The sequence below is a fragment of the Lytechinus variegatus genome, chromosome 4 (assembly GCF_018143015.1).
Source record: "Lytechinus variegatus isolate NC3 chromosome 4, Lvar_3.0, whole genome shotgun sequence".
Classification (NCBI taxonomy): Eukaryota; Metazoa; Echinodermata; class Echinoidea; order Temnopleuroida; family Toxopneustidae; genus Lytechinus; species Lytechinus variegatus.
In genome coordinates, this window is record NC_054743.1 from 36,142,253 (window position 1) to 36,165,791 (window position 23,539).

Genomic DNA, 23,539 nt, shown 5'->3' on the forward strand with positions numbered 1-23,539 from the left:
CTGTGATTGGGCCATTGGGGTATCAACTTGAAATTCAAATACCACCCGCCAAGAGAACTGTTGGAATCCTTTATTCAAATTGTTTACTCCCTCATGCGTGAATGAGGTTGCAACAACCAAGGAAAAAAAAGGAGATTCTATCCTTTTGATTGCGATTCAATAATTCTCGGTTTCTTTTTTATTGTTACCGAGAGGCAGTGTAAAGTGTTTAATATAAATGCTTCCATGTTCCTTACTATCTCTCAGAAGTGCCATTTTCGCTTACGATTTCTACAATTCCTTCTGCAATCTTGGCTCCCAGTTTTCAGCTCTAGCAAAATATTAACTCGAGTGTGAATCCTCCATTGGAAATTAAAAGCTCGTTTGATAATTGACATCTCTGCTATTCTCTTTTTTTCTTCTGTACATTGTACTCGTCTGATAATTACGGTTTTCCTTTATCCCTGATAATTTCGTTTCAAAATACTCCTTCCGCTGATAATCTATTAAGCTATTGTTTCCCGACATCATTCTGCTGTAGATAATTACTGTAGTGGTCTGACAGAAGACACCATGGACCCATAATTATGTAGCCAGGGAGTTGGACACTTGGTATAATGATTCTGACTACGACGGATTAAATTGTTGAATGCGCTGAAAGCTATCATTTAGTGACCCGAATGACCATATGTTACAATTACCTCCCTCCGTGTAAATAGCCCCTAATGAAATAAGAAATTCCCTATGTGATAATACTTCTGATTTTCCATAGTAAATCTTTTCCATTCTAAAGATTATCGATTGTGCTCTCTTTCATAACGTATCCCTTAGTATTATCAACCCACCATCTTTGAGATATTTCAACACTCTAGCAAGGGATAGTTTTCAAATCTCAAACAACAGAGTACTACCGCCGTTGAATAAATAAACTCAACTGATTAACTTTAAGCCACCCCCGCCCTCCCCGTGGGAGAGAGATATGAGGGCAGGATGGGGGGGGGGGGAGCAGAGGGCGGACAACGTCATCTCAGCTTCTGATATCTATGTATCCCCCAAGAAACAAAGAACGTCCCCAATTATTTTTTTCTGAATGAATCTATTGGGAGCCATTTCAGTTAGCATCGTGCCGATTACATTTAATGATACGGCTATTATCAATTTTCCTTGAGATGGAAAACCATCAAATACATTCGCCTGTTCGCTATCATACAATTCGGCCGGTAGTGATATGTGGCGATTGAACTCGACATGTACAATCAAGGAGCTTTGTGTTAAATGCTCCTAGATGCAATATAAGATATGACTTAACGAAATTATTCTCAGACATGTCATGTATGCGAATGTGTGTCTGGTGTGAGTACATTATTATTACGTCTATGTTGACCTTTTTAACGTCTAGCATCCAATCATGCCCAACTTCTTGCCATTTCGGCACCTGCTCCCGCTGCCCAACGAAAATTTGCATGTCGACACTGGACTCCTTCCGTATTCTCTGTCTCTCACCCATTCAAATTGTTATATAATCTAATATCAATTCCATGAAATTTGCTGCAGCCACAATTGCTCCGATGGAACAATTGCACGTTAAGCCAATATAAAATCTAACCTCCAAAGCTAAATAAACCCTCGTCCTGATACAGTGATTTTTATTTCTTATACGGCCCCTTCAGGGGCATGGAAGAAATACAATAGCGTAACAGCATTATAGATAACCATAAAAAAAGTTAAAAGATAACGAAAGCTTATGATATCAGACTTTTTACAAAAAACAGGTAAAAGGCAAGAATCGAAAATAAAATATATGGACTAATAACATGGCATAAAAATAGTCTGAACTACATACATGTACATTAATTCAACAACTGGAAGTGCATGGAATAAGGAAAGACAACAAAATTATTTGAGCTTCGACATAATGACTTTACAAAATTTGGATAGATTCTTTAAGTGCTTAATAGATTTAACATTGAATAGCTAATTGAACTTAATGGCATTAGGTCTTAGGTAATAATAAGTCTCAACATACTTCTTACGCTCATCATTGAAAGACGGATATACTAAAACATAATAAAATTCATCACCCTGAACTTCAAGGTTACATAATGGACATATTTCAAGAGGTTGATCAGATGAATAACGACATTTAGCAATTGGCAGATTATGGTTGCCGCATCGAAATTTACACATAGATATTCTATCTGCTACATCCAACTTCAACAAATATTTTTCTAAAACTGTTTCTTTTTTAAAAATTCTATAGTTGAAACACAAACGATTTCTATTAACTTCTTCTTTCCAGTTTCACGTAATCTACGTTCAATGGCTAACTTAACACGATTCAGATTTACAACACGGTCTTCTTCCCACAAACTTGCAATCCACAATTGTCCAAAATACTTTTAATTTTTAAGATCCATCTTGAATGAAAAAGTTTTAGTTCAACATGTTTAAGATACATTGCAAATTTCGGCAAAATTTTGAAATAATTTAACATTTCGATGGTTCCAAACTTTGGTTCCAAAGCTTTAGAGACTGAGCAAGAAGAAAAAGTCACATCAGTTTGAAATTGTCTTGTTTGAAGAATTAATATTTGATAATTGATTTAGTGATATTTCCCAATAGAGTGATTCACTCTGAATATTTTGACACCATTTTCATATGGATCTTTGCATGCATGACCATGATGACTGTTTAAGGGACAATCTCCAGATATCAGTTGCACCAAGTTGCTGGGTGATGAAACAAAGTGTGAGAAAGGTAATTACGTGTACACAGAATGACGCATACGGTACCTGTCATTCTACACACACATACAACCCGACGACAACACGTCACCTCTCTCGCACACACACACATACACACCCTTCTTGAACAATTTTTAACATTTCATAAACACTTCAGAGCAATGTTTACATTTCCCCTTACTCATTATCTCACTGGTCATGATTTCGTTGATCAACAATCAAGAAATGCCTTATTAATTGTTATACCTACCTTCAAAATGGCTTGTCTGACTTGGAAGCATTTACTTAAATGACAAGTCTACCCCAACAAAATCTTGATTTGAATAAAAGGAGAAAAATCCAACAAGCAAAACACTGAAAATTTCATCAAAATCGGATGTAAAATAAGAAAGTTATGACATTTTTAAGTTTCGCTTCATTTCACAAAACAGTTATATGCTCATCTCAGTCGGTATGCAAATGAGAGAACTGATGAATCACTCACTATTTCTTCTTCTTATTATTATTATTTTATTTGGCAGAATATCAAAAACAAGTAAAATACAATGATAAAAAATAATTATTACAATAATACAGTAACATAAAAATAATGAAACAAGGGGTTCACCTGGATGAGCTGCCAGGCATTGGGCAAAGTTAACCAAATGACTATAGTCCGCGGACCGCCCTAACCCATACCCCATCCAGGTGAATCCACTGTAGTATTTTCATGCGAAATAAACATAGCATAAAATTTCATTCAAAATTACATAATATAACAAAATGTTCAATTACTCAGAATCAAAACATAAAATCATACAAACTAGTATCAATAAATACACTGCATTAAAAGGTAAGAAACTGAATAACAGAAAGGAAATATGCTGACCAATTGTCTGAATTAATTTTGGTTGGCTTTGTCGTGCAATTCGGTATGAGATTGTATAAATTGCAATAAATAATTGAAAATTGAAAGTACTGTGGTATCTTGGCAAGAATACAGCATATATCTATTCAATTTCATTAATTATATTGCACTTAACATGTTGAATACAACCCCCTGATATTTAAACTTGAATTAATGAAAATGCTGTTGGAATATTGAAAATTGAATTATTGAAATATTGAAACACCATTGGATATAGATAATGGCCAGTTGTTGATAATAAGAATATATAAATAGAAACAGTTAAATACCGAAGAATAAAAAGAGATAATTCTAAAAATACATAAAGATGGTGTCATATCATATTTTGACACTTAATTAGAATCAAGATAGGAATTTAGGTGATTGCACCATGTTGAAAGGGATACAGTAAGAATAGAGTTTCTCAGGTCACAAGGTAAAGAGTTCTTTTTTATTTTATTATATAAAATATGAAATAATTTGATTTTCTCGCCATTGTCACGTGAAATGAAGTATCATTCCTCCCTGAACACGTGGAATTCCATTATTTTAACATTTTGTGCTTCAGGCAAGGGAGTCCTAGTCACTAAATTCGTAAAAACTGAAATATTGTATAATTCAAACAATAAAAAACAAAACGAAATAGTGAGTGAGTGACATCATCGACTCTCTCATTTGGATGTAACTGGCTCGTTCATTTAACTATTTTGTTAAAAATAAGCGAAACTTAGAAATTTCATAACTTTCTTATTTTACATCCGATTTGATGAAATTTTCAGCAGTGCTTGTCTGATTTTTCTCTATTGATTCAAATCAACATTTTTCTGAGGTGGACTTGACCTTTAGGTTGAGCCCTTCACAAGTTTGTGGGCGAGTGTATGGGTGGTGGCGGTGTGTGTGGGGAATGTGGGAAAGATACTGTATTGTGTAGGGGTGCGTGTTTATATGTGGGTGTGGGATGCTCGTTTGTGGAACGACGGGTACACAGCAAAAACTGTGGTGTTAACCGATGTACATAGAGGACCACACCAGTTATTTTACACCGGTGTTAAATTGGTGGTGTTAATTTTACACCTATAGGTGTTATTACAACACCTTTTGTTGTTACATTTAAACTCTTTTGTGTTATGTTTAATATCCAGGGTGTAATGTTAACACCTCAGGGTGTGGTCCTCTATTAATTTTAACACCACAGTTTTTACAGTGTAGGTGTCTTTGTGCGTGCACACAATTACCTTTTCACATTTTCTTCACCCACCAACTTGGCGCAACTGAAATTTTACCATCTTCTTAAGAATATCTCGTAGTCAGTCATACATGCAAAAGTCCAAAAGAAAACGGAAGAAAAAAAATAGAACGGGAGAATAACCCTAACAGGACAGATCAAGAAATCAAAGATTGAATGCTCATACTACAAAAATTCTTGAAACAACGTTTGGAAATCACTTGAGGTAAAATTAACAACTAGAACTTCATTTAATCTTACACGTACCTTTCATTTTCCGACACGAAAAAGAAAATCAAACCCCCCAAAAATAAATAAACACTTTTCAATTAAATTATCTAAGAGAACTATAACTTGCTAAACGAGCCACCCACCTCACCATACCACTGTATGTGTGATCCACAGTCCTCCTCTATAATAGGGGACAACGCCCTTTGACATTTCAATTTTCTTACTCAATTCAACATTATATTCAGCAATCCGCGAATGTCGTCGACGAAGTACTGACAAGAGACACAATCTCCGCGCCGTTCGTAATTACCCGAGAAGAATTATATAATTATTCCAAATGTAACAGCGAATCGAACATCCTGTTGAGAGTCATCAGTGGCAGCGTTATTAACGCAACTATTCTGGGTTTATATTAAAAGTCTAAATTTCAGCGCATTCATCAAACGAACTAAACTGCAGAAGAAAATCTCTTTCAATGTAAACAATTAATCGCGACATTTCAACACCTTTCTACCCGGGATATACATCACATGTAATTTCACTTGGAAAGGAGTATTAACTACTATCGAAAAGGTAGCTATCGAATTCCGTTGCCTGTGCATTCCGCACAGAATAACCGATCTGCAGGGTTCGAACGACGGCTCGTTGTTTCAAGGCAGACTTTCATTCATAGGTCTATCACCGTGTGACTGGTAAATATTAATCAATTTTTCTTTTATATTCATACCAAGATAATAATCCAGATTTTGCAGGGCGAGATTTGTGTTACCCTATCGTTATTTATGTCTTCTTGACGAGAAAACTGAAAAACAGGAATTGATGAATCTGCACTTCTGTATAAGCTAAGTTTAGTGTAATGCTTTATCGCGTATAGACCTGCTTTCAAGAAATTAACAAAATCTTTACAAATTTAAAAAGGTGTATATCGATTCCAAAAAAAATCGGATTCAATTGGATGTATAAACTAGCACATCAATGATTTGGAGCTCATCCGACATCCTACAACAAAATTTTCAACTTCAGTCCATTTGACATTGTAGTGAATTATATTGGTGGCATTAACTAAAGAAACAGAATTAAAATCGATGAAGAAATGACACAGAAGAAACAATTTTTGTAATTTATGAATAAATCTCGTATAAATTAGAATAAATGATTTTCTGGTCAAAATGTCTAAATTCTGTGTAGAACCTTGATGAACCTCATGTAGCTCTCAGATGGAACAAAAAAATCAAAATCGGTCAACAAATAAGCATTTATTTTTAGTATATAGCATATTTAATGAGATCAAGATTCTTTGTAGAAGTTTATTCATCCCCAACTAGACCTGTTATATAAAGCACACAAAATTGAAATTGGTCGACAAATAAGGAAGAGATATTTTCTGTGATTAATGAACAAATTCCTCATAAATTAGGGCAAATAATTTTCAACTCAAAATATCAAAATTCAGTTTAGAATTTTGGTGAACCTCATGAAGCTCTACTAGACTGGAAAAAAAATCTAACTCGGTCAACAAATACAGAAGAAACATTTCATATGAATTTTTAGAAATACGCATAAATTAGCATACAAGGTTTTTTGATACAAGTTTCAGAACTTTGGGTAAAAGTTTGGTGAACCTTATCATGCTTATAAAGCTCTACCAGATGGAAGCAAAAATAGAATCAAAATCGGTCAACAAATAAAGAAGAAGCATTTTTAATATGACAATTTTGAAAAATATGCATAGATCAATTTCGCATAAATTAGTATAATTTTTTTTCTAATCAAAATTTCAAAATTCTGTGTAAGATTTGGTGAGCCTCATAAAGTTCGACCATATAGAAGCCAAAATAATCAAATTCTGTCAACAAATAAAGAACGATAATTTTTTTTTGTGAATTTTGAAAAATGCGCATAAATCAGCATATTTACTGACTTTCAAAATTCTGTGCAAAAGATTGAATCTCTAACCTAGTGCTATAATATAAAGTAAACAGACTTGAGACCGTACTTGAAATGACGAAGAAGAAGAAGCATTTTGAAATTGTGGACGGACTACAGACGACGGATGTCACGCCTCGGCATAAGTTCAATTAGCTCATCTGGCCCTTCGGGTCTGATGAGCTAAAAAAAAATATGTGAAATTGTAATATGCTTTATATTAGTTTTGATTGGTAAACAATTGCGATCAGTATATACGAAAAGTCAAGTTGTATGAGCCGATGTTTCTTTGTTTTGTTTCTTCAAGTTTTTCAACCTAGCTACAAATTATCCTTCCCCATTTTACTCTCATTTATAGAGGTATTCCATGTGGTGTTTCCGTGATATATAGTCATTAACATGTCATCAAATGCAAGATATTTCTAATTTTTTAATACCCATAAACCAAACCGGTTTGAATGGTTTAGTAATACAGGGGCGTCTTCATAGAGGTTTACTCATTAAAACAGAAAAAACAGATAAATCATTAGTAAGAATAATTTACTAATGACCGAGCAAAAATGATGTGTATACCTCGTTGTAAAAGATCGTTTTGTGGATCCTTGATATTTGATTCGCAATACTTTACTTACTGTATGACCGCTCCGGTCACACCGGTCATGCGTTGGACAAAATATTCCCGATCAATTGCACGCGCACAGCCAATTACTGATTCATGATCTTACATGTATAACCTTAAATCTATTTTTCTTGGTCGTTGGTTAAGCCTCTTTCACAATTGACGTACGACCATTTGCGACCTTTTGGTCGTGCGACAGGCTGCAACAAGCATCAATCGCTAGTCATCTCATAAGATGGCACAGAGGCTTTCACAGTTGCAACAGCTGTCGTACAACAAAAATAACCATTAAACCCCGTTGCACGAGTAAGTCGCATACGCTCTTACTGTGCTTGTGCGATCACATGCGAGTGTTATACGAGGGATTGCGAGTGGAACGGTCGTATACATGCGAATGAAACGGTAGTGCAATGTTGTAAGCCGTTGCGATCGGTCTTGCAACAGTCTTATATGGCCTATATATTATCGCACACAGTCGCAAGACAGGTCTCTGTACATGTAGGTCGCTGGCACATGTGCAAGTGTTGTACGACCTCCAGTCAAGTAAATGCGACGACTTAGCTGTGCAAACTCTCGCACCAAGTCGTACAACGTTGAAAAACACTCGCACGATGATCGCCCGACCGATGGTACGACCCCGGGTACGGCCTGATGAGAGTGAATCGATCGTATTTGATCGCGTTCGGATTTTGAACATGTTCAAAGTTCAGATGTGACCAGTCACGACCACCTAGAGTTCGTGCGACCGTCTACAACGACTGCGAATGCTCGCAAGACACCAAGAGATCGATCGTGCAACAACAAGAAAAACTGTTGCAGGCGGTAGTAAACTGGTCGGATGTCAATTGTGAAAGGGCTGAACGGTCGCATACATGCGAATGCAACGGTAGTGGAATGTTGTAAGCCGTAATTTCGATCGGTCTTGCAACAGTCTTATATTATCGCACCCAGTCGCAAGACTGGTCTCTGTAGGTCTCTAGCACATGCGCAAGTGTTGTACGACCTCCAGTCGACTAAATGCGACTAGACTTAGTTGTGCCACCTCTCGCACCAAGTCGTACAACGTTGAACAACATTCACACGATGATCGCCCGACTGATGGTACGACCTGATGGGAGTGAATCAATCGTATTTGATCGCGTTTGGATTTTGAACATGTTCAAAGTTCAGATGCGACCAGACACGACCATCTCCGACCACCTCGTGTTCGTGCGATCGTCTACAACGACTGCGAGTGCTCGCAAGACACCAAGAGATCGATCGTGCAACAACAAGAAAAAACTGTTGCAGGCGGTCGTAAACAGGTCGTACGTCCATTGTGAAAGGGGCTTTACTGAGACAATAATACCTTGGTCATATTTGCTTTATGACGGCCGTACGGCGAGTCGAAAACAGCCGTTTTTACATTTTTGTCCAACTACACGTAGGTGGTTTGAATTAAAATTAATAAAAGAGCTGTTTTCGACTCGCCGTACGGCCGCCGAAGAGCAAATGTGACCAAGGTATAAGCGATAGTTACGGATTATGTCATCGTGTTGGAAGAATTATAGTACATTATCACCCGTATCAGACATCTGAGCTGGTCATTTACAAAACCGTATTGCCCTACATTTTCTGAATATCGGGAAGGGTAGGTATATTGTTTGTATTTTCCTCGGTCTCAATGCGCGTATTTACTTTGCATGCAGAGACGACGCAAAATATACCTTTGTATTTTCCCTGGTCTCACATCCGGGCATTTGTGGATGCGTATAAAGAGATACGCTTAATAAGGATCCGCCCACCAACAATATACGTCATAATAAAGACAACGCTGGATCCGAGCGCTTGCAAGTACGTCATAATGGTAAAGTGCAGAGCTTAGACCGATATTAACATGACACAATAGAACTCTATTTTTAAAAGAAATATCCACATTATCATGATTTTTGCTCTAGATATCTGATTTGGATGATAATAAAAATATTGACTGGCTCTTCTTTCGGGGAACATCAAATATATTGCCCTTAAAAGACCCATATTGCCCTCGTCTAAAGACTCGGGCCAATATGATTCTTTTGCTGGCAATATATTTGATGTTCCCCTCAAGGCCAGTCAATATTATATAATTATCCATGCCCCGAGAAATAAGATTTCTGCATAATGATGAATAGGAACGCCAAAGACTTCTCGGGGTGACGAATAGTGTAGTCTTCCAAAAAGATACTATTATTCACATACCTTGTAAACAGCTTGGTATGTGTGACTTGCCTCAAGAGTCAAGACCAATGTGGTGAATAAGGTGTCAATCTGTCAATGTGCCTGCCTACTCGATGTAACCAGGAGGAGCAGATTAATTTAATTTTTTCATATATACTTATCCCTTTTGCAGATACGTGATTTTTATTGTGATCAATGGAGGACCTAAATATGTCAACCGAATTGAATCTTACGAGCGAACTGCCACCCAATCCCAGTGGATATTTTAGCCAGAAACTGATAGCGGTTGTCATATGGTGTGCTATCTGCCTTGTAGGCGTGTGCGGAAATACCTTAGTTCTTGTCGCAATCTCCACATCAAGGAGGCTACAGTCTCACAACAACCGCTTTGTTGGGTTTCTAGCAGTAACAGACCTTCTTACCTGCCTCATCATGCCTGTACAAATCGCTGCTCTCCTGGAGGCAAGATCGAAGTTTTTCCATATAGCTTGCAGCGTGGCAGGTGTACTGGGATACGTCACACTTGGAGCAAGTGCCTTCACGTTGGTCTTGATTGCATTTAATCGCTACATCTGCCTTACACAAAGGCTTTCCGTCAAGAGAAGGTTGTTCTCGCGTTTCAAGTCGGCGGTAATGGCTTCATTTGGAATCCTCTTTCCCCTAGGGATCACTTTAGGATTCGTGGTGACTGGCAATGCGAGAACAGGTCTTCTCAGTGGTCTTTTCTGCACCATTGTGTATGGGCCCTTACTGGATATGGTGGCTGGCACATTTCTTCTCGTATGCGTCGTGGTGACACTCGTATTCTATCTACTTATCGCTAAGGTCGTTCGATCACATTCTAGGAAGGTCGTCATGAGTAATGAGACACTTCGAGAGAGCAGCCCACCGTCAAATCTCTCCAGGCCAAATAATTCAAACGAATTGAGCATCCAACAGGAAAAGTGTAACGGTACAGATTGCGATTCCGGCAAATCAGGTTCAAGAAAGCAATTGCCGTCCGCAATCCAGTGGAAGGCGTTGCGATTGCAGGAGTCTCCCACGTCCACCCCGGATAAGCTTTTTATTCCAGTGAAAAGAGTACCTACTGACAGACGCCCGACATGCCAGATTGCACAACCAATCCCAACCGCCAGTTCTGTCAGTATTTCCAGTATCCAAGCAATAAGCACAATCGTACAGGAGCGGGAGGACACAGAGACAATGAGATCTAACCAACGACGTGTCGCGCGACGGCCGAGAATGTACGAAGCACCTGTACCGATGATCAAACTCGAGAAGGAAGTCACGAAGAACATGATCGTGATCGTTCTGGCTTTCGTCATTGCCATTGCCTTCACATCTGTTAGCATTCTCTTTCCACACCTACCTTATATCTACGACCTCTTTGCCTACGTTTTACTTAACGCCAACAGCAGCATTAATCCAATAATATATGGCTGGAAGCACCCGCTCCTGAAGCGCACCTTCCGTCATCTCTTGCGGTGGAGATTAGAGGAAATTGATCAACCAACGAGGTGGGTCAGAAAGTGCATCTATTGAAAATTGAATGTGTTGAGAGCGATCTTTCATCAGTTAGTTCTTTTCCAACATGCTTGCAGTTAAAATGATGAGTGAATTTAACAAAATCAGACTACTGTATCCATCTGTATTATTACTTTACGATTACGAGTCTTTACGATCTGGCCTCCTTTGGCAGGGAACCTCTAAAAACTTTTCGAGCATTTAGAACTCAGTCTGGTAATATTGAAAGTGAATGTGGTTAATTATCTTAATCTGGCTGGTAAATGATTATTATATAAATATATTACATATATAATGAATACGCACACATATGTATATATGTGTATATAACTCAAATATGTATTCAATAGGTACATTTCAAAAATTGAATAAAATCAAAGAATTTGACATAATTGAAATGACAAATTTACATCCAGTGTATTTCAAAAAACTTCCTCACTATGAAAACATTTTATAGTCCACCAAAGGGAAAGTTGTTCATCAGTGACATCACACATCCTTGTCACATTGCCAATTGGAGGATCTCCATAGAATTAGTGATTGCAATATTCAAATGCTCATAACTTTCTCATTATTTGTCCGATTTTTCTCAAACTTTCTTTATTCTTATTCTTTAATTTTTCTGTTTCTACACAAGCCTATTTGTTCCAAAGGTTTCATTCCCCTTTAACTGATATTTTTTTTATCGCCAATACTTCATTTTCTAATAGACAGGTTAAAACAAATTTTCTTCTAAATAGTATCATTATAAATTCATATTGAAGTTCTGCTCAAACTTCTCAAATGGTCTTTCAGATCATTAGTAAAATGCATCTGCTTATAGCTTTTCAAATATTATCATTTTGAGGATATCGTAATATTTTGAATTTATATTGTGATTCTTGTATATTTCTTGATTCTTATATTTATTGATCTTATTTTTTTATTGTAAAATATCTCTCAATTCTGCTTTAAAGCTGTGATCACATGTTTTAATAAGTCTTGAAATATTGCAACGTTTGCTTTTCCCATTAAAAGCAATCCAGGCGCGGATCCAGGAGGGGGCCGAGCCGGCCCCGGTCCCCCCCCCTATTTTTTGACAACCTGCATAAAAAAGTGAATACTCTTTAACTTGATAGAAACTATGAAAAACAGAAAGAATAGAGCCTCGTAACGGCCGGCCCCACCCCGAAAAGAAAGAAGAAAAAGGTGAGGGGAAGAATTGGAAGATATAATTTATATCAAAATTTTCGCTCGCGCTTCGCGCTCGCATTGCCTGTGTAATGAATCCCATTCAAGAGGATTAAATGGCACTTATATATCCAATTCTGAAATCAATTTTCACACAATTTTTTAGCTCACACATCAAGCTTTCATTATTTTGTTTGATTTACACAAATTGTTTATATGTTTTAAAATTTTGTTTGATTTGTGAGTTACCTATCCTCTTTTGAAATTCTTACCAAAATTTGTCAAAATGCTCCTTTATCATGTCAGTATATCAAAAAATTAAGTTCGTGCTTCGCGCTCGCATTTGATAGTTTGAGACACACAGCTTGTTCTTTATTTGAATTAAAACGCACTAAGACTGTCCAGTTTGACGGTAGGAATGTCATAATATATTGAGCTCGTGGTTCACACTCTCATTATTTAATTGGTGATACTTGTATCCTCTTCATTAATCGCTAACAACAGTCATAATTGAGTCCCTTTTCACGTTGTTATGGTAAAATTTCGGCTAGGGCTTAGCGCTCGCATTGTTTAGCTGGATACTTATCTTTTTTTCATGATTATAAAATCTCCTCAGAATCTTCAGGTTTATGGACAAAATATATCAAAGAATTTGAGCTCGCGCTTCGCGCTCGCATTATATACTAAGACTACAAGAGATACCTTAATTTTTTATAAAGTTTTTAATTAGGACTATACCCCAGAACCCCCCCCCCAAAAAAAAAAAAATCATATTATACCGGTCAATCGAGAAAAATGTTGATGAAAATATTTTCGGCCCCCCCTATTGGCGAAAGCTGGATCCGCCCCTGCAATCTGTCTGTTCATTATATCCGACAAGAGGCAGCAAAAAGTAGTTATTATTACAAAAGCATAATTTCTATTGGATTTGGTCAGTAAGTTAGATACATTCTGTAAGTAAAAAGAGGCGTGACATACTTTGTCCATGCGGCATCAAACGTGACCATAATGCTACTGATTTGGATGGAACTCCATTGTAAAATCTAATTACCCTTAAGATCTCGCAGCGCCGGCGCCCCGTTAAGAGTAGTGATACAGTAAATTGATTCGAACTGACCTATTAGCCAGAGTAATGGGATTTTTTTTATTCAGTACTACTCTGAATATAAAGGAGGAGAGAAGAATGAAGGAATATTCAGCTTGCGTTTAGATACTGCCTGAAAGTCCACCTCTTTCCTGACTGTTGAGTAAATAGAGAGTTTTCATTTCGACGACACACGGCGTATTCATGAACATAAAAACATGTATTGTCAAATGCCCTTCATGACAATGATCAACCAAGAAGTCTTTGTCGACAATGGGTGATTTCAAGTTCAGTGTTGACCTTTTGGTGTTGTTGTTGGGTCAATTTTGTACACGATTATAACACCAAACATAAAATGAGGATGGTCCCGAAAAGTCACTCACTAGTTGTTGAGATGTCAATAATGTGATCTGGATCAGTTTTACAAGCTCTGAATAAGTTTTGGAGCTAGGGAAAGCAACCGAAATTTCAACACCAACACCAAGGCCAACACCGAACTTGAAATCACCCAATATGTGAATCAAAACAACAATGTTATCCTGGGGGGGGGGGGGGGTGTTTCACAAAGATTTAAGTATGACTTAAATCTCACTTAAATGCCGACGCGTACAAGATATGCAACGCGCGATCTTATTAATATATACGCATTAGTGCGCGTCCTCTTGAGACGATCTGACCAATGCGGTCAAGCCTTTCATACCGTACGCAACCCGGCATTTAAGTGCGACTCTAAGGCCCGAATTCACAAAGGAGGTTTAAACCCCGAGGGGGTTTAAACCCCTCCTAGGTTTTTTAGTCCATGGTTTAAACCCCGAGGGGGTTTAAACCCCCTCTCTGTTTCACGAACGATGGTTTCTTTAGTCCATGGTTTAAAATTAAACCATGGTTTAAACCATGGTTTAATTTTAGACCACGGTTCTGAGCATGCTCAGTAGAGCGTATGTTGTCTGCTACGTCTTTGCTGACCACGGCAAACAGGGTTCGAAAATCCAAAGTCTGGGGTATAAAATACCGAAATTTGCAATCTCAATCGATTACATGAAATGAAAGTACATTAAAAACTTATTCATTGTTGGATGAGTCGAATTGTATTGTACATCCGCTATTTTTATATACATCACAAAATGCAATAAAAATGAAAATTTGTCTCAACCATTGCGGTCGTCTGCGCGTCGACGATAATCTCATGTCGGTCCCATCCGTAAACATCGATGTCATGTTTTTAATCATTGAATAAATTTAATTCGGCTGAAAAGAAAATGACAACAAACAGATGTAATATAAAGATTACCCGATGAAACTTGAAGTATGAATATAATTACTTCATCAGTTTCAAGATTAAGTGGTATCTTATCAGATCGCTTTCTCTTAATACTTACCTTTTTGGTGTTAAGCGGCATTTAATATAAAAATAAGCTGTTGATTTTGCATGTCTACGATCTCGATCGCTAAGTTTAGTTGAGGCTGAGCTGAGAGTTAACAACGCGCATGCCCGTACAGTCGTCCGGCAACCAATATTCGAAAAGTATATGGGTCTTCTCATGCTTTTTCAGTATAAAAACAACAATCATAACAAAGATTGTCGATGAGCTGTTCTATAAATCTTTGTGAAACACCCCCCTGGACTCTGGACAAACGACGTCTGCTCCGAAACTTAGTACGAAACTGTTGTTCCGGTTCATTAATTTTCGACAAAGCCCTCCCAGCTGTTCACTGTCATTTGACGGACATTTTCTAGATATTTACTGGTTCTTGGATGCATCGTGGAAGCGGGAACTCCCGAGAGGCATATGCCTTGAAACATTTGTTCTTTCATATGTTCGTTTGGGTAAAAGGTCTGGGAAGATCTCACGTTGCAAACAAATTAATTGTATTATGTGAGCATGTTTTAAATTAAGGATAAAAATATTGATTAAATGAAACAAAAAGCATATATTTATTACACTTGCGAAAATAAATTGTTTTGATTAGATTATATTCAATTTGCGTCATTTTGTTTTCATTTTGGTGCAAGTAATTTTTGACAACGTGACTTAGAATAACAACAACAACAAAGTCAGTATCCGCTCAAGCATTAACAAAATAACTTGTCTTTTGGGTGTCGGATGAAATGGAGTTACATACTATTTGCCAACGTTATAAACCCTTCAAATGGAGAAACATAATTCTTCCTCACTATAACCTTTTTTATATACACAATGTATAACATAATAAAGCTCGGGAAATATCGTAAAGCCAACAATTGACAAATTCAATTCTTTCACTCGTGAAGCATTATTTTGATATTCATCCACGGCTCCCCCATTTTGTGAATTGTCGAACTTATGTTCTTATTACAAGGGGATTTCTCGTAGTTACAAATATTCATATATGATAATCCAAAATTGCTGTCACCGAAGCGTTTCTCAAGGTTTTCTTATATACATCTAAGTAATCTAGTCCGAATCGTACAGATCTTTTATATTGTTGACTATCTCGCAAATGGACTTTTAAAAGAGTCCAAAAATTCAACCTTTAAAGTTGGCAAACTCTGGAAATAAGAATACAAATTGATATCACACCTATCAAATTGAAATGAGGGGGGGGGGCGCTTGTCTTCAATCATCAGTGACCAATGTTATAATTGGTATTCAGAACATTGATTAAAATGCTATCAAAATATTATTTCAATATATTAGAAATCGCATGCAGTAATGTCTTTATCTGTTTATTTGATCGTCAGTGACTACATAACAAATTCGAATAATTCATGATAAACATTTCCTTCATTTTATTAGGTATCTACTCAGATCATGGTGGCACACCCTCGTCTCGTAATACCTCCATGTCCCGTGAATTTATACGGAATGTCCAATAAGGTTACAACGGACTATTGGTTCCGATGTGGAAATATTATTGAGATTAACTCCTTGTTTCGATTGAAACGACAGTCAATCAATGGAGATGCCGTGGCCGAGTGGTCTAAGGCGCCTGGCTATACGTGGAAAGTCCGGGGTTCGATCCCCGGCCGCGGCACCTATGCCCGTGAGCAAGGCGTTTAATCTACAATGCTCTTTTATCCTTCTTTCAAATAAATGGAAGTGCTATATGCATTACTGGTAACTAGGTGTGCACTTGTTTGTTTTTTTAAATGACAATCCTTAAGATGCTTTATATTAATATTTCGAGTATTGCCGTCGTTGTCGGCACATATTCGTCTAGAGAGACGACTAAGTGTTACATTTTCTACAGTGACGCAAGAATTCCACCTTGGGGCTGTAGTCTCAAAGCACTTCGTACAGATTTAAAGGATTGCCGCTGAATCAGATGTTGATTTATTAACGTTAACACTTTTAATAGCTCCATGTATTTATTTCTATTTTTAAAAAGAATCCTTAAGCTTTTTAACACGTTTCTTCTTTCGTTCTGACCTGCGAGTTGATTTATTATGCCGTCATGTTTCATCTATAAGAGGTTAACTATTGAAAGGTTGCTTTTCCAAATGTTATATCCAAACCTTGTAAAAAGCTGAATCCAACAATTTAAATGTTGGGTCGAAACATTTGCAACATATACAACAGATTGTCACTCCTCAAGCCTGTCAATTGTTAATTTAACATTTCAGTTTTTGAGAGTGGTTTTAATGGCGCATTTTTTTAAATTTATGTTTTGTTTTGGGTTCTGCCCTCTGTGTATCTATTTTCAAAAGCCCTTCGTGACAAAACAGTCTTTGTCGAAATTCGATGAATCAAAACGACCGCTTCGTCGTGGACTCTGGACAAACGAAATATTTGCATTTTTGTTGATGTCGGCTCAGAATCTTTCGACGATCGGCTGTCCCGGTTCACCAATATTCGACAAAGACCTCTCAGCTGTTCATCGTGATCTGACGAGAATGATCAATATATTTTCTGTGTTGTAGGATCCGTCCCCGTCGCAATTGCATAAACCCGTTAGTTAATGGATGTATAATACGCCTGCGCCTTGATACATATATCTTCTTTCACAAACAAGCTGGATTTGCATTAATTTTTGATCAGTTTTGCCACGCTTTACTTTAACTACACTAAAAGAAGAATACAACCACGCTAATAGAGCATTACTGCACACGTCATTTCCCTTGGAATCCCATATTTACGGTTACTGTAAAGGAGTAGAGTTGGTCATTAATGGCTACATATCTATGTTTATGATGCATTATGCTTCGGCCAATGATTTCTTTATGACTCATCACTTTTCATTCTTTATTGCGATTTTTTAATCTGCAGATTAGAGGTGTTTTGGGGGGCTAATGCATTTCCACTAGAAATATATACAGTGTGTCCCACAAAAGAAGGAAACCCATTTTCAAAGATGGATTTCACAATTATTAAATATGTTTTTACTATAAATTTTATACTCATTGCAATCTCATATTTGAAAACCAACAGCTTAACAAATCGATCACGCGTGGCAGATAACAAACATTAATATTAAGGCATATAAGAAAAAAATTGGGCAGAAACTCACGTGTGAATCTGAATACAATCTCATTTCAGGAATCAGTGAGAGAATCTTAAAGAATGCAAACGACATGCAAATGAGCCAAACGTACCACGAACCAATCTTGTCCAATTTACTGCGCAACCTGGTTTTGATATCAAAATTTCAAACTCGTCTTGGTCACTAAATGCATGTAGTTTTCGTCTCATATTAGCTATCAAAATATAGTTGGATAATTGAATTATATTATTATGCAAATGAAATATCATATTTCATTTGCCTTTGGAGAAAAAAAGACATGGGAATCCCGGTTTCATTTTTTCTGCAACACACTGTATAAGGTGTGTGTCTAACATCACTAGCTATTGAAGCATATATCACGCGTTTATTAATACCTTAGAGACGTATGCTTATAAGAGGGTAATGACACGGATGGGTGTGTACAAATTATTTATGCTAAGGTTCTTTTCGTTATACAATATAGAAAACAGGTGCGAATTGGGACCCTTCTGACCCGTATTTGGAACCAACGAGAAAAATCTTCCCCCAAAACGTTCTTTACGTTCAAAACCACAAATAATTCTATAAAAATAAACAAATACAAAATGTTAAGTGGCTGTTTGAACGAGAAAAAATAAAATCCTTTAGGGAACGTTTAAAGGATCCAAATAGGAACTTCTAAGAACTGTTTTTTAATGCTACACTCCCACAGTACTCAAAAAAGGTAAGTTCATGCGGATCCCTCCCCATCGACATTTTTTCCAGATACGAGAGATACGACCAGATGCGTCTACTACATGTAGTCTTACGATCTGACGCGTTTATTTGTTCTCTCGACTGGGGAAATTTTCCGGATGCATTTGAACACTTGCTGAAATTAAAGATTATTTACGGACAGTTGCGAAATGTTGCAGATACTTACGGACTGTTACAAATATCAACAACGTGGTTCTCTTGGAACATCCCCTGCCCAAACAATCAACATATCGAACTTTATCGAGAAAATAACTTTCCAAGAGTTATACCTCTACAGTAATGGCCCTTCAAATGTAGGTTTTTATTGTTTTTGTCAATTATAACTCAAACAAATCAATGTAGACTTTATTTCCAATTCAAACATAAAAATGACAAAGGTACAATCTTCAATCGATAGGTATGTAGAACATTATGTTAAAATGGAAAAACCAAAGTGTAAAACTATGTATTCAGAAAGTAGTAAAGACACGTAATTGTCAACACTACAAAACATAATTATAGGTTAGCATAATAGGAACTGAACTTTTTCTATAAGTCTGTTTTCACATGGATTAATTATATATATATTTTGTCTGAGATTTCTATTATGCCACTGTCATACAGTCATAACATATTTCAAACCGACCAAATCTATGACGGTATTTCCGATGACAGACGATCGGTCGGTTAGGAATCGGTGTCGCTAGTGAGCCTGCAACAGCAGGTTGTACACTGCAAAAACTGCGGTGTTAATTTAACACCAGGCCGAAATCTATTATGACCACAACAAAGAAGTGATACAACACCGGTTTATTGATCCAATCAACCTCAACTTATGGAAATTACTGTCAGAGCTTTTCTTACTAGAAATTTGTACAATGGCCTTTGTAAGGAGAAAGTATAATAATTATACTTGCTTATATAGCGCTTAATACTTACTTTGTCAGAAGTCTCGGCAGCATAATTACCCTGGCTTTAGCAGTGCAGCTGTCACGCGCACTGCGTTTCAAGGAGTAAATTCCTTCCAGGTACCTATTTACCTCACCTGGGTTGAGTGCAGCGCATTGTGGATCAATTTCTTGCTGAAAGAAATTACGCCATGGCTGGGATTCGAACCCACGACCCTCTGTTTCATAGTCCGGAGACTAATCCACTGGGCCACAACGCTCCACGGAGAAGCATACCTGATTTTCAAGATAAGATGAATGTATGATTATTTTGAACAAACGTGTATTCTAGATGTAAGCGTTGCTGGCTTTCCATAGTTGTGGTTGATCAGATTAATTACAACTCAATTCTCAATCTCAATTTTATCAAGAATCTCATTTTAGACATTCAATATCTTCGCACTTTATACAGACGAAATCTTCAATTTGAGTACGACTAATATGAGAGTTTCCAAGCATCTTTGAAGACTGCCACTCATTCTTTACCTAATATGTTAACAGTCGAGCGCCATCACACGATGGTCACTGCACGGCGATGGATGGATTAACAGTTCAAACATTTTCGTCCATCAACAACGTCGTCATCACAACGAAAAGAATGTGACTGTTTACTGCTTATATCATTGTTTATTTCGGCAATCATGATAATGATGATACCAATTATAACCACTACTTTTATCATTGCCATCGACATCAACGTAACCAGAATACTATTGTATCTTGCCAATTCTATCAAAATCTCTAACTTATACTTGTATTTGTAAATGTATCCAGCGTTTAGAAATAAATGCGAATTAAGCGATTTTTAATGTTGTAAATTATTTCTGAAGAAATCGCTAGTAATAACGATAATAATGAGGATTGTTGACAGTATAACTGTTATCATCATAACATTTTTTTTGTATAGCGCTCCTGACTTTGATGCTCATTTTTAAGTTAATATAGAATGAGCTGTATTCCTAGATGGCATTTTTCCAACGAGGCATTTTCTGATCATGCTCATCGAGTGATACCAAGAAGTACCTTCATAAAAAATATATTCATTACCTGACCAAAATATGTCTATAGTTTACATTCTAAAAAACAGAAAGGAAAAAAAAGATGAAATAGCTTTACGACACTGATGGGGGGGGGGGGGTGACACGGAATTATCGCAGCCACTACCCCTCCCCCTCTGCCGATTAGTTTGCCCATGTTTTTTTTCCAATGTGTATCATTGGAATAAGCGTAACGCCGAACTAAATCATGAATATATACGCTTAATATCTTCGGTAGATATGAATACATCGTGTTTTTTCCAAACACCACCCTTTTTGTTCTCATTTTGCCTTGAAGAGTTAAACTTTATTCCCATTCTGATATCCGTCTTTAAAGGTGACAAGCTCGAAGTGCCGTGACTTCGCAGCACCGAAGCCGATAAAAGGAATTACCTTCAGGTACTAAACGTCAGATTGTCCTAAACAACCATCCCTCTTAATTGCCCGGGAAGAAGAGTGACTCGACTTGTTGCGAGTATCACTGGCACGTGACCTAATCAGACCACTTCACGTGCATCAAGTTAATTGCATACCACGTGACTAGGTTGGGAGAGTCAGGCGCCAATGAAATGCAAAGGGATGATGGGCGTACCGTTCCCCATGATTCTCGATACACAAACAACAAAGATGGCTCACGGTCACGCTTTCATGATCTCTGCATTCTAGCACATCCTGACCATGTGTCCCCGGATAAACGTCCCTGGGATAACTTACCTCTATAATGTCCAGGGGTCCTTTTCATAAAGAACTTGCAACTGTTGTAACTTTGCCATAATGGCAACTATCATGGCAACAGAGCTCAGCAGCCAATCACAATCAAGGTTGCCATGGTAGTTGCCATGATGGTTAAGTTACAACAGTTGTAAGTCCTTTAAGAAACGGGCCCCAGGAACGTTATTCCCAAATACCTGCGATGTTACTGTCTTGGATGATTGTCCTAAAGATAATAGTCGGAAGGTGATGGTGATACCTTTCTGGCGGCACATAATATGGACATTATCCCTGAAAGGTGGTTGAGCTTCATGGGCAAGCAAGGAAGTCAGCATTTAGAGTTGATATTGGGTAGTTGTCCAAGAGGGTGATTGCCATATGGGACAATGCCATTCGGACAATGGTCCAAGAGGGCAGTTATCCTCGGGGTGATTATCCAGGAGAAGGGAGTATTGGAACCACCACGCCATTGCCTCACCAGTATCGTAGTTGGTCTGTAACTATAGGTCTCGGGATATACTTACGTGTTGTAGAGGGTAGTATCTGGCCTCCAGATCTGCGTGGATGGAAACCTCAGCTCGGTCAGGCCTCGATAGTTTGCAGGATCCCACTGAAGTAACTGATCAGTCCAACTCTGATAAAAAAACAAATGAAAAAAGGAGCGAATGCCATATAAAGGCATAATGAGGCAATAAGGTTATATGGCTAGCTCATTATTTCGGTTTACTTTTGGTGAGCTTTATAATGTGGGAACTTGTTGAAATGTAACGGGAACGAATGAGTGTCGAATTGGTACGTCGGGGATGAGTTCCAAGTTGAGGGAAATTAGTTACAATTCGAGGTTAGGAATTGGCTAGGTTAAAGAACGAGTTGGAAATATGCAAATTGAAAACATATCCTGTCATCTCAGAGGCTCCGTATTGTTATTGATCATGACGATGATAAGCAATATCAGGCCTAATCGTGTTCAGTAATAGCTATTACCATGGTTACGATTTAAATAACACTTACCTGATTTATTTGAATATTAAGCTTCAATATTTGGTCACGTTCATCCTATTGACAAAGAAGAAAAATGAAAAACAGTTATTGCATATCGAAATGACAAATGTGCTGGATTGGCAGAATGCATTATGAAACCGCTGGTGGGCCATCGGGCCGTTCATTCGGGTTTGACATGAAGCCAACGAATACAATGCAGTTGGGCAAGTTACCGTGAGACCACCGCTTGACCAACATTCACGTCCAAACTGAACATAACATAAAAAGAAAGAAATTGAAAAAAAAAAATCTTCATGTCCTTTGCATACTTCGAGGGCGCGATTATTGAAAGCGTCATAAACCAGCTCGACACTCTCTCTCTCTATGGAAAGCCATGCGGGCAATAATTATTGTGAACGAACGTATGCATCCCATGTGATCCACAATGTGCTGCACTCAACCCAGGTGAGGTAAATGGGTACCGGTAGGAAGTAATTCCTTAAGAAGCTGTGTGCGCTATGAACGCCTAGCTTAGCCGGTATAGGAGCGCCTTGAGCACCTAACAAGGTGGATATGTGCGCAATATAAATATCCTATATTATTATTATTATTATTATTATGTGTAAACTCCACGCATCTGCATTTTGTCCAATCAGTGTACATTGCCCAGTTTGGTTTTTCATAGATGTCGTCAAACTGGGGTATTATGACACTATTATGCAACGGGCCCCCGATGTTGACGCCATGGTATCCCGGTTGCCTTGAAGAAGATTTGGGGCCCGTTGCAGAAAGAGTTGCGTTTAAACGTAAGTCAAAAAATCAATCGCAAATCCCAAATGCGCGCTGTTGATTGGTTGTAAATCAAGTTTGCGCATGATTTTTAGAGTTGCGATTGATTCCAACTCTTTCTGCAACGGGCCCTTGGTATTAGAAGATCACGAATTCATGACACAATACAGGGTCAATCTCAAAAAAATGATACAATTCACAAAAAACGTGTCTCGACTATCTTATGGCCGCTAGCTTCACAACCCTGAACATTTTCTACAAACTTTTTATCAAGAAAATGACAATAATAGA

The 23,539-nt window shown here is 37.6% G+C and overlaps 2 protein-coding genes across 2 annotated transcripts in view; one reads left to right on the top strand and one right to left on the bottom strand.

Moving 5' to 3' along the window:
* Positions 1-23,539, bottom strand: part of LOC121413950 (neuronal acetylcholine receptor subunit alpha-10-like) — a 57,315-nt gene that overhangs the window by 12,423 nt on the left and 21,353 nt on the right. Inside the window, exons 2-3 of the mRNA XM_041606972.1 lie at positions 22,490-22,534; positions 22,003-22,112 (exon numbers count right to left, since the gene is read on the bottom strand). Coding sequence (XP_041462906.1) covers positions 22,003-22,112; positions 22,490-22,534 — 155 coding nt within the window. The remainder of the gene's footprint in view (positions 1-22,002; positions 22,113-22,489; positions 22,535-23,539) is intronic.
* Positions 5,253-11,628, top strand: LOC121413952 (muscarinic acetylcholine receptor M2-like). Its single transcript, XM_041606973.1, has 2 exons — positions 5,253-5,757; positions 9,982-11,628. The coding sequence occupies exon 2, from the start codon at positions 10,005-10,007 to the stop codon at positions 11,349-11,351; it is 1,347 nt and encodes a 448-aa protein (XP_041462907.1). The 5' UTR covers positions 5,253-5,757; positions 9,982-10,004; the 3' UTR covers positions 11,352-11,628.

Excerpts from the sequence above, each read along its gene's own strand:
- LOC121413952 (XM_041606973.1), top strand. The coding sequence starts at position 10,005 with ATGGAGGACCTAAATATGTCAACCGAATTGAATCTTACGAGCGAACTG.